Here is a 10,424-nt window from a genome sequence, read left to right on the forward strand (position 1 = left end):
CTGAACTGGAAGTGGAGTGGGGTAGAAAAGAGGTACAAAGATATGTACACAGTCTTAGGGCAATTCCATGTTTTGACTGGCACTCCTGGTCTGCCATTTGGACCAGCATGGGGCTGGCACAGTCCCTGTTGGATATTAAGTGCTCTGAATGAGCAAACATTACACATGAATAATCTTCAACCTAGAAGCTTCCTAATCCGTAATATGATGTACTCTTAGACCTTCAGGGGTCCTGAACTACATTCCTGGTGACTTGCTATATACATGTGGTATATGATGTAGTAATCACAGAACTGAACACATCGCCCTAAAGAAAGCCCCATTTCAACCAGAATGGCAGCCATGCTTCTGTCTGTGCTGAAGGAAGAAAAGGTAGCCAGTATGAAGCCTCAGGCAAAGCAGAGCAGCCAGTGCCCCCAAAGCCATTCCTGTCAGTTCTGGATAATGAAAACAAGGTCTCCAGGATGCAGAAATGCACCAGGGATTTCGATGGATGGTTGGTGTTTGATGTATGAGGCGAGTTAAATTGGTATCAATAAATACTAACCCTGGAATGACGTTCTTTAATTATCAGCGCAGATTATACATCACTTCAAAGCAAACAAACAGCACGCATCGGGCCACAGAGGAGCCGTGTGCAAAATGCAAAGCAGAGGCTGGAGACAGCAGTGCCGCAGAGCAGCTGAGAACTGCAAAGTGCATGGTTAGGAGGGTGCGTAATCTTGCAGGGCACTGAGCAGAAAACCTTAGGCCCAGTCTCCAAATTTATACCTCTAAGATGTTCTCGGCTTAGAATAATTGTATGGGAAAAGACATGGGAGTGTGTGGATTAGATGGGGTGAGGGGTGGTAATTTCTGGCAGGGAACTGGCTTTCACCTTTCCTTGTGGGGCCTAGCTTGGCTTGGCTTGCATGGCCTCTGTGGATTTACTGGTCTTGCTGTGTGCTTCCTTCCTGCTTGGAGTACGCTCCAGACTGAACAGCAGTACGGCCTCAGAGAGCTTGTATTGGTCCGGCTGTTGAGCAGAGTATTGAACTAGACAGATTTTAAAGTGCGAAGGTAGGCGGATCCCTTCCAGTTTTGTGATTCTATGACCTTTCTCTAAGAGAGGGACAACTTGTGGCCATCCCCCCCCCCCACTCCCCATGACCCAACTATGAGACGAGTAGTACCTGCTTCCAAGCTAAGCAGATACTTTAAGGAGTGGCCAAATTTCCATATACTCTCTGCTGCCATTAGACATTTTCACACCTGAAGCAAAAATAATAATAAAGACCAAGAAAAAAAAATCACAACGAATCTCTAGATAGCAGCTCATTTTTTAAAAAATGACACTCAAATACAGAGAGAAGAGGCAGGGAAACGGTGTTCGCCTCTGGAATATGTTGCCTGAAATCCTGTTTTATTTTATGGTAGAGCAGGTCTTGCTTACATTTGGGCAACTGCTGCTCCCACCCTCCATGGAACCCAAACAGCAGCATCCACAAACATAATGAAGTGAAATGAAACTCAGGATTGACTAGAACAGGGTTCAGTTGACCCCACAATGAAAGCACAGCAGCATCCCTCTCAAGGGGTTGCTACACCTCTGCTCATGGACAGTGAAAAGGTGTGCGTGTGCTGAACAGGCAGTGCTGGGGCAGAAGATGGATGAGAATCTACGGGCAAGGTAACAGCAGGAAGGCAAAAGAGGAAAGGTAGGTAGACTTGTTGACCATAAGGAAAAAAATCCAATATCTGCGTTGCTGTAATACCTTTATTAGACCAACCAAAAAGATCACCAAAAAATGTGCAAGCTTTCGAGATCCCCAGATCTCTTCTTCAGGCAAGATGTCAAAAAGGCAGGGCAAGGGGGGGGAGGGGACAGAAGGTGACAAGATGGTGTTGTCACATTGCCTACAAATCCAGGTTAGTCCCCAGTGCAGTGTGGGAGGAAGAGCAGGTCAGCAGGTCATTGTGATGGTTGCAGGAGGGCTCTGGGGAGGGATGGTTATGGGGAGAAGGGGGGGGGATGTTGCAGCCTCCATTTGCGGGAATATAGTCCAGCTATTCTCAGGAGTGTTCCACTCAGTTCCCCAGTGGTTTTCACAGTGACGCGGCCACAGTCACACAGGGTGTGGTTTTCACAGTGACAGGTCACACAGTCACACAGGCCACAGGGTGATGCAATGGGATGGACTCCACATGGCCCGGGAAAAGGAGGGGAATGCACGGATGCCGAGGAGACAGCGAGGTGCTTTGACACAAGAGGGAAAAAAAGGTGATTTTCTCTGGTCAGGGGAAGCTGGGTTTTGGTTTGGGACTGAGCTCAAGATGAGGACGAAGCCTTTTCTCACGTCCTTTTAAGGCCGTGGCAAGCGGCCTCTGGAGATACCAGGGGGCCGGGGTTGAAGGGCGAGAGCGGCGCAGGGCGAGCGAAGGCGCCCTCGCGGCAAGAACGTGGCCGGCCGGGCCGGACGTACGCGCGCCGCGCCTTTCCGCGCTGGGAGGCTCCTCCAGCGAGCGGGGCCGTCCTGGCGCGGCGCAGCGCCGCGCCTGCGAGCCGCGGGCGGCGTAGGGCAGCGTCGCCCGGCCTCCGCCCAGCTGGCCGGGGGCGGAGGCGCCGCCGCCTGAGCTCCGCCCCGAGCCGCGCGCAGTCTGCGCCGGGCCGCGGACGCTGCCCGGCTCGCCCCGGGGCGCTCTCGGGCTGCCCGGCCGCCGTCCGTCGTCATGGCACCGCTGCGCTTTGCCGCCAACCTGAACTGGCTCTTCCAGGAGCAGCCGACGCTGCCCCAGCGCATGGAGGCGGCTGCCCGGGCTGGCTTCCGGGCGGCTGAGCTGGGCTTCCCCTACGCCTGCGGCGCGGCGGAGCTGCGGGCGGCGGCAGAACGGGCCGGGCTGGAGCTGGTCCTGCTCAATACCCCTCCAGGTACCAGCCGAATTGGGCGTCGCTGTCGGCTGCCCCCGCCGCTGCCCCCGCTGTATACGCCCAGCCGCGGACCCCTCCCCGGACCTGCGTGGCACAGGCCAGTGGCTCCGCAGGCGCCCGAGAGAGCTCCGCTAGTAGGGGGAGCGAGCGCCTCGGGGCGGGAGGCCCTGTGCTCGCCTACCAGGCGGACCTCAGTAGGTCAAGCTTTCCTGCTTCCGCGTCTCCGTGCAAAGAAAACAATTCTCCTCTTTGGGGCCAGTTGTTGCCCGCTTGTTAAAGGCACAGCTGCTGATTCAGCCTTCCCCAATCGGATGCCTTCCAGATGTTTTGGGCTACAATTCCCTGAATTCCTGACCGTTGTTCATGCGAGCTGGGGCTGATGGGAGCTGAAGTCCATAACATCCGCAGGGATCAGGTTGGGGAAGGTTGCTTATTTTTATTTTATTTTTAAGTGGCAATTCTCTCCTGGTATCAGTTCAAATGTTCACTGCCAGCCGGTGTCACGCATTCCTGCAACTGTTGAGTACAAGTCAGTTCCATTATCTCTTATCCTGCTCCTCTGTGTCACCTTGGATGCCCAAGATAATGCCCAACATCATTTCCTTCTGGGCAGACTATGCTCTGAGATCTTGTTCCAACTTCTAACCTCTTAAACCTTGCTATAATCCTTACTGCCTCCTGAGATGGCCTTTCCCCTCACACTCAGAGCAGTGGCTGATGAGAAGAAAGGGTGGCTGGTTTTAGGTGCCTGGGGCTTGCCTGCCAAGGACTCTGGAGATAAACTTGTTCTGTGCCTCTTGCCTCTGCCTGACCTCAAAGAATATGAACATTGAGCACTCATTCGCACTTATAGCAGCAGGTGTCCTATGTGGTGCATACCCCTTTCCTGTCTCAGTTTCCTTCCAGTCCACAAGGCCACTTTCTGGCCCAAACCTACCTACTGTGCTTACCCCCACCCGTAATACATATGTTACAGGAGGCTATTTTTTCTCAGGAAACCAAGACAAAGGTGACAAGGGTTTAGGTGCAGTACCTGGCCGGCAACCTGAATTCCGGGAGGGCCTCGCTTTGGCTGTGGAGTATGCCAAGGCCCTGAAATGTCCAAGGTAGTACTTTAATATATAGCTTGATCTGACAGTGGACTCAGTTGTATATGACACAATATCATCCCTTCCTTGGAGTAGTTGTTCCATGCAGGAATAATCAGACATCACTTTCCTTGTGGTCGCTATGTTACTGAGGGATCTTTTACAGGTTTTCTTACTACTGCACATCTTACTACTGTGAGGGGTAAAATAAGTTGCTGCCTTGCTCCTCATAGATCCATGCAAAAGCAGAGCCTCTTGCCTGGGAAAAAAATCAAAGGGTAAGTGGTTGTGTCTACCTATTTCTAAACTTGTCTGGTAGCAGCCTTGATTATTAATTATTATTAAAGGAGAGACAATCCATTGCTCTAGTTCTTGTTCTTTGGAAGTGCGGCAGGGGCACTTTGGAGCGTTCCCTGTAGTCCAGCCTTCCCCAACCTGGTGCCCTCCAGATGTTTTGGACTACCGCTTCCAGCATGCCTGACCATTGGCCATGCTGATTGAGATTGATGGAAGTTGAAGTCCAAAATATCTGGAGGGCACCAGGTGGGAGAAGCCTGGTCTAGTGCCTTTCTGTAATTCAGAGACAGTACTGGGCCATCTTTTCCGGATGCTGTGCTAGCTCACATGCAAGGACAGTATGGATATGTTTGTACTGTAATCTTATTACAGGCATTAGTTAATACAGGATCTTTCCACATTAAATACTTCTGATTCCCTGTATCAACTGCTGTTCCAAATTCTTGTTTGGGGTAGTTTCTTCTTGTATTAAATATGCGGCATACAGCTTGGGTGAGGATGGCCTTTGGAACATAAAAAGAGAGAGGACAAGGGTGAGATGGAGGGGAAACCTGTAAGAAGATAATTTCCTGTACTATTTCTTGGGGGGAAATGGCTTTAAGAAGGGTTGAAGGGAGATGGCTTGACGGACAGAAAATGGCAATTTAGTCGAGACCCAGGAAGTAGGAAGACATAAGTAGGAGAAGGAAACAAAGACTGGCAGTAGCAGATAAGCTTGCAATGAACAGAAAAAGGTAATAAGAGGGTACAGGGGAGGAGAGAGACTTCACCCAATAAATGCTGGAGGTGATAGTGAATATCCAGAGACCTCTTACACAAATTCTCCTGCAGTCCTTATTTAGTTCTTTGCCGGCCCAGGTGCTGGGAAAGCATCTTGGGAAAATATTCTAGGTAAAACTAGCTGCTTTCCTGATAAAAGTAATTCTGCGTTAAAAGTATACCTATGCAATCACCAACTAAGGATGATGTAATAAAACAAACCTCTCATTTTTAAAGGTTTTTATTTTCTAAAGGCAACAGAGTGGCATCTTTATAGATGAAAGAGCTGGTCATGGTAGTCATGCCAATCTTAGGTGGGCATGAGCTGCTGGTGCTGGTGAATGGAGTTGCTGTTGCAGCCAATAGTCATTCTGAATGAATGACCACATCGTGGATGAATCAAACTAGGTAGCTCAGTGTAGGTAGACAGCATGGAAGTATTGCTGCAGTTGCTGCTGTGTAGCTGAAATGAGACTTCTCTAGTCTCAAAGCTGGTGGAGAGAAAACCTTTTTTCAGAGTAGGAGCAGTGATATCTGCCAGAAGGCCAGGGTGATTGACAGATTCTCTTTGCTCTGGCAAGTGAGTAAGGCGATAACAGGGCTTAAAAGTTTTACTATTGCTTGTGATAGAGTAGCACAGAGGAAGTCAGAGAATGAGGACAATAATCAAGCAGAAGCTGGCTACTTTTTTCCTTTTCTTTGATGTGGCTCCTAGTTCGTGCTAGCAGTTTAAATGGTAATACTTCTTTGCAAGATTGTTCACATTTACTAATTAAAAGCTAAGGAACTTTTGTTAAAGCTTGGTGTTTTGTAAATTGAACCTATGCAGTCAGAATTAAGCACCCAGGTTATGCATAGAATTGTAGTTGTGCTCTGTAAACTGTTTTTTTAGTTCTTTTTTTGTTTTGATGGTATGTGTTTTATTATCAAGTCTTTAACAAGGGTTAAGCCAGGGTATAAACAGTAGACAAGTAGGATCAATTGATCGATCCATCCATCTAGCATCCAGGGGGCGTAACTATGGATTCTTCTTGGAGGCTTGACTTGTGGGGGCTGTCATGATGAACTCCTGAACTTCAGAAATTACCAATACTACTGACGTATGTTTAGGACAGTGCCAGAAGTTCACCGGCAATACCAATTTTGCAGCTCCTCACTAGGCCACTCCAGTCCCTAGGATTTCGGCAGAGAAAGCTGAACAAAAGTGGCATCACTGGTCGTTGCCCCATTCATAAGATTACGCTATTAAATGACATGAATTAATCTGGAAAAATGCACACCGATCTGTTTCTGTAACCACATGCAGAAACTTTGGTTAGAATCCACATTTTATATGTAAACAACACATGCATGGCAATGGTGAAAAATATCCATCTCTCCTACCAAAGTGACTGCATATGTCCAACATCAGGATTAAAGGATCCTAAAAGTCTATTCATCTATCTCCAGTGATCTTGTATATGTGGCCTGTGGGTGTTCATGAGCTAATAACCTAAGGCAAGCTAGGTGAGCTCATATTAAATGAACTGACTGTCATTGTATTGTTCTGATTACAGAATTTAGATGCTCTTGTCATGGCTGCTCTACATGGAAAGTAGTAGCCTGCCCCCATTATAAGCCTTATGCAGTGATGTGTGTTGACGGTTCAGTGCAGAAGATCACTTCATGGGTCTGTGCATCTCCTCAAGGCATGATTAAACCAGTCATGACATAGCCTTCATTGTGGTCGCATCATACCAGATGCCTTGAACTGAGGACGCATATCCATCAACACCGCTGCTTCTGGCCTTAGTCCATGCCAGAGGTAGTTGACTGTCCCTCTTCTATCCTGAGACAGCCCTATGCTTGTAGGATCCACATTATGGCTGGGCGACTTCCTATGGGTGCTGAACGGGAGGCAGTGTTAGCTGAGATGGAAGCCACCTTCATTGAGAACCTCAGATATGCTGCTGACATCCTGGCTCAGGTATGGGTTTGGTGGATATTCATTAGTTAGCAGATTGCACTGCTGCTTCAGAAGGGTCAGGTACCCACTTAACACTGTTTCCATAGGATAGTAATAGACCTTCCTGAGCTCCAGTAGCCAAAAGAATAGCAAGACATGCTCAGAGAAGCTCCAACTCAATTAGTTGACAAGCCTGGGCAACCAAGTCCAGGAGGTTGCACAGAGAGGAAGGATGCTGGTTAAGAGTTTGACATGGGCTAGGGGAGATTTAGGCACTCAAATAGTATGCATCAGGGTTATGATATTCATCCACAGCTGACACAGTAGAGGAGAGGAACTTAACAGCAAAATTTTCTGTCATGTGACAGTGTGGTGTAGTAGTTAGAGTGTTGAACTGGGACTCTGGAGATCAGTTCTAATCCCCCCCACTCAGCCAAGAAGCTCACTGAGTGACTTTGGGCCATTCGCTGACTCTCAGCTCAACTGTGAGGATAAATGGAGAGGAGGAGAGTTGTGTGAGCCGCCATGGGTTCCTTGCAAGAGGAAAAAGGGTGAGATATAACTGAAATCATCATCATCAGGGCTCTGAGTGACTGTTCTCCTATTTTTGTCTGGTGTTGCAGGAAAATCTGGTTGGTTTACTGGAACCTATAAATAGCCGGATTAGTGATCCCCGCTACTTTTTGACCACCCCACAGCAAGGTAAGCCAAAGCACAAGGCTTCCCCTTCACAGGCAGGGGCTGTGCTTCTAGCACAGGGGTAGGAAGTGTGGTGCCCATGGGCACCAATGTACCCCCCAGCAACTTTCTTGGCACCCACCAAGGTGCCCTACCCCTCCCACTTTTATAAATTAACACATTTTCTTAGCAGTTAGGATTGCTGTGGAATAAGTTTCTGTTGGTGCTGAAAAATGTGGGTTCAAAGGAGCTGTTTAGGGTGTTTGAGCTCAGATACCACCTTTGCCTCCTTTTTCACACTTCCCATGGCAGCCAATTTCTGGCGGTACCCAGGACAGTTTCTCAAATTGCTAAATATGCCCACAGCCCAAAATGTTTGCCTACCCCTGTTCTAGGGGCTACTCCAATACTGGAAAATGGGTACTGGGATTTGGAGATGCATAAGAAATGGAATTAGATGGCTTCTCTTCCAGAGTCACAGCCAAACACTTGTGATACTGTGAATCTGTATTCCCTCAGCTGCTGCCATTTTGAAGAAGGTGGGAAGCCCCAGCCTGAAGCTGCAGCTAGTGAGTCTGATAGGATGTATTTCCCTGCGGAGATTCTGATCCCACCCCTTGGCTGCAGGAGGTGGCATTGGGCCCAGAGTAGCTCTCTTGCTGCTTGCTGCAGCAGCTGCTCCCCAGCTAGAGACCAGCGGGGAGGATGAGCTGCAGGTCTCTATACTGTGAAAGGGAGAGGAAGGAGGCAGCAGTCTCTCTGCACCTGTACTGGCCTTGGACTAAAGGTCTGCTATTCTGTACATGGTTCATTCCACAGGATATTTTCCACTGCCAGATCATGGATGGTAGCCTGACTCAGAACCTGGAGACATACTTCCCAATCATTGGTAAGGCGTTGTCCAACTGTTCCGTAGTGTTCAGGTCTGTGACCCATTTCCCTGGTTTTCCCATTCTCTTGCCTGCACCCCATGCAATCTGTTGCAACTTAGCGTTATGGATGTTGGCCAAGGGCAAGTGCTAGACTTTGCTACAGCACGGGTAGCACTGTAGTGTAAGAGGGTGGGTATGGGTGAGGCAGGACCCTAAGCCCAGTCCCACATTTATTTCTGATGGCCACTGTCTTCCTCTGCAGGACACATTCAGATTGCCCAGGTACCAGCACGGCACGAGCCTGACAGTCCTGGAGAACTGAACTACCCGTACCTGTTTGACCTGCTGGACTCAATGGGTTACAGTGGCTATGTAGGATGCGAGTATAAACCAAAAGGCGAGTTTTCCTTTATCTTAGGGGAATGGGGTAGGGCTTGCTGTATGAAGCTGACCGTTGCAGGTGAAAGTCTTAAGGCAACCCGCGCAACCCACAATCAGGAGCTCTTCTCTGCTGGCACTCGTTTCAGAGCGCAGCACCAACCCAGGCTCTGCTGCTCTGTAGCCAAGCAGAGGCTTCAGGCCTGTGAAAGCAGCTTAGGCTTGTAGAAGCCTGGGATGGCTGTTAAGACTGCCTTTTTGTTTGATGTGCATACTTATGGCTTCCCTTGCAGGAGACACGTTGGAGGGGCTGGGCTGGCTGCACTCATACTGGGAGAATCATGGTTTGCTGCATGGCGGAAGCTGAAGGGTTAAGCTCAACAGCAGAAAAACTGGAATAAAGAGCACCAGAGGTGGACTGAACAACAGTGCCCATCACTGCATGCCAGTAGAGAGAAAAGCCGTGTTGGAAAGGCCACCCTTTTGGCACCAGCTCAACCACCTAAAATATCCCTTTATTTCATGTCTCTCTCTCTTTAGGCACAATTGATTGATTGATTGATTGCATTTATATCCCGCCTTTTTTCCTCTTGCAAGGAACCCAAGGCGGCTTACATTATCCTCCTCCTCTCCATTTTATCCTCACAACAACCCTGTGAGGTGGGTTGGGCTGAGAGTCTGTGACTGGCCCAAAGTCACCCAGTTAGCTTCCATGGCCGAGTGGGGACTAGGACTACAAGACCACAGCAGGATGTTGTTGCCTAATAAAGTGACAGTACTAGCCCCAGAATGGCTAAGGCTCCACTCCCGTGTCGCTTTGTGTTCCTGGACAGATGGTATTCCTGCCATAGTTCTCCCTGTGAGACATGCACACTACCTTGCTGTTTTTTAGAATGCAATTCATCTGCACACCCACCCTCTCATTCCAATTACAAGGGCTGACACACTAAGGAGTGAAAGATTAGGTTTCCACCCTCAGATCACACTAAACAATGATGTTAGCAAGAGGGAGATGGCGTGCCATCAAAGAATGGGAAGCAATTTGGTGCAAAGGGAGGAAGGAAAGCCCAGCCTCTCCAGACCTAACTCTATAGTGCCACGTAGTGGCTCCAGCTGGGATTTCAAGGGATATCTTGTCTTCTACTTTATCTGCATTCTCCTTGCACAGCACACTGCTGCTTAAACTACCTATAGTCGCCCACACATGCCCCAAAGTACCACCTTGGCCAGGCCCAGGATCTACTGCTCCATACTTCAAGGCTGTATGCTGCAGCATAAATTCTGGGCAGATAGAAGTGACATCATTCACCCAAGCCTGAACCAAATGCCTTAGAAAATAAATCAGTTCATCCTACAAGCCCGGGATAAGAATCTGGCAGTGGTCCCATCCATCACGGCAGAGATGCTGTTTTGGCAAGATAGTGGGAGCTTACTCTGCTTCTCTCCTGGGACAATTGCAACAGCTTGTGTGGGAATCAGTGACATAGTATTTTTACTGT

At 48.9% G+C, this 10,424-nt stretch overlaps 2 protein-coding genes across 13 annotated transcripts in view; one reads left to right on the forward strand and one right to left on the reverse strand.

The window, feature by feature from the left end:
- Positions 1 to 2,618: 2,618 nt before the first annotated feature.
- HYI (hydroxypyruvate isomerase (putative)) overlaps positions 2,619 to 10,424 on the forward strand; it is an 8,376-nt gene continuing 570 nt past the window's right edge. Inside the window, exons 1-8 of one of the 2 annotated variants that reach the window (XM_084852797.1) lie at positions 2,619 to 2,908; positions 3,903 to 4,014; positions 6,904 to 7,018; positions 7,621 to 7,699; positions 8,195 to 8,244; positions 8,495 to 8,564; positions 8,810 to 8,944; positions 9,219 to 10,424. The exon at positions 9,219 to 10,424 is cut by the window's right edge and continues 570 nt beyond it. In XM_084852797.1, coding sequence (XP_084708923.1) covers positions 2,710 to 2,908; positions 3,903 to 4,014; positions 6,904 to 7,018; positions 7,621 to 7,699; positions 8,195 to 8,244; positions 8,495 to 8,564; positions 8,810 to 8,944; positions 9,219 to 9,292 — 834 coding nt within the window. In that variant the 5' untranslated portion in view covers positions 2,619 to 2,709 and the 3' untranslated portion in view covers positions 9,293 to 10,424. Of the gene's footprint in view, positions 2,909 to 3,902; positions 4,015 to 6,903; positions 7,019 to 7,620; positions 7,700 to 8,148; positions 8,565 to 8,809; positions 8,945 to 9,218 lie in introns of those variants that run through there. The other variant, XR_014790589.1, reaches the window with a different exon arrangement.
- SZT2 (SZT2 subunit of KICSTOR complex) overlaps positions 8,856 to 10,424 on the reverse strand; it is a 103,625-nt gene continuing 102,056 nt past the window's right edge. For all 11 annotated transcript variants that reach the window (XM_084852785.1, XM_084852792.1, XM_084852787.1 and 8 more), the window contains one exon: positions 8,856 to 10,424. This exon is cut by the window's right edge and continues 597 nt beyond it. The gene's annotated coding sequence lies outside the window, so the exon portion shown is untranslated.

Source organism: Heloderma suspectum, chromosome 4, assembly GCF_057233095.1.
Source record: "Heloderma suspectum isolate Gila_16-S chromosome 4, 16-S_ref, whole genome shotgun sequence".
Classification (NCBI taxonomy): Eukaryota; Metazoa; Chordata; class Lepidosauria; order Squamata; family Helodermatidae; genus Heloderma; species Heloderma suspectum.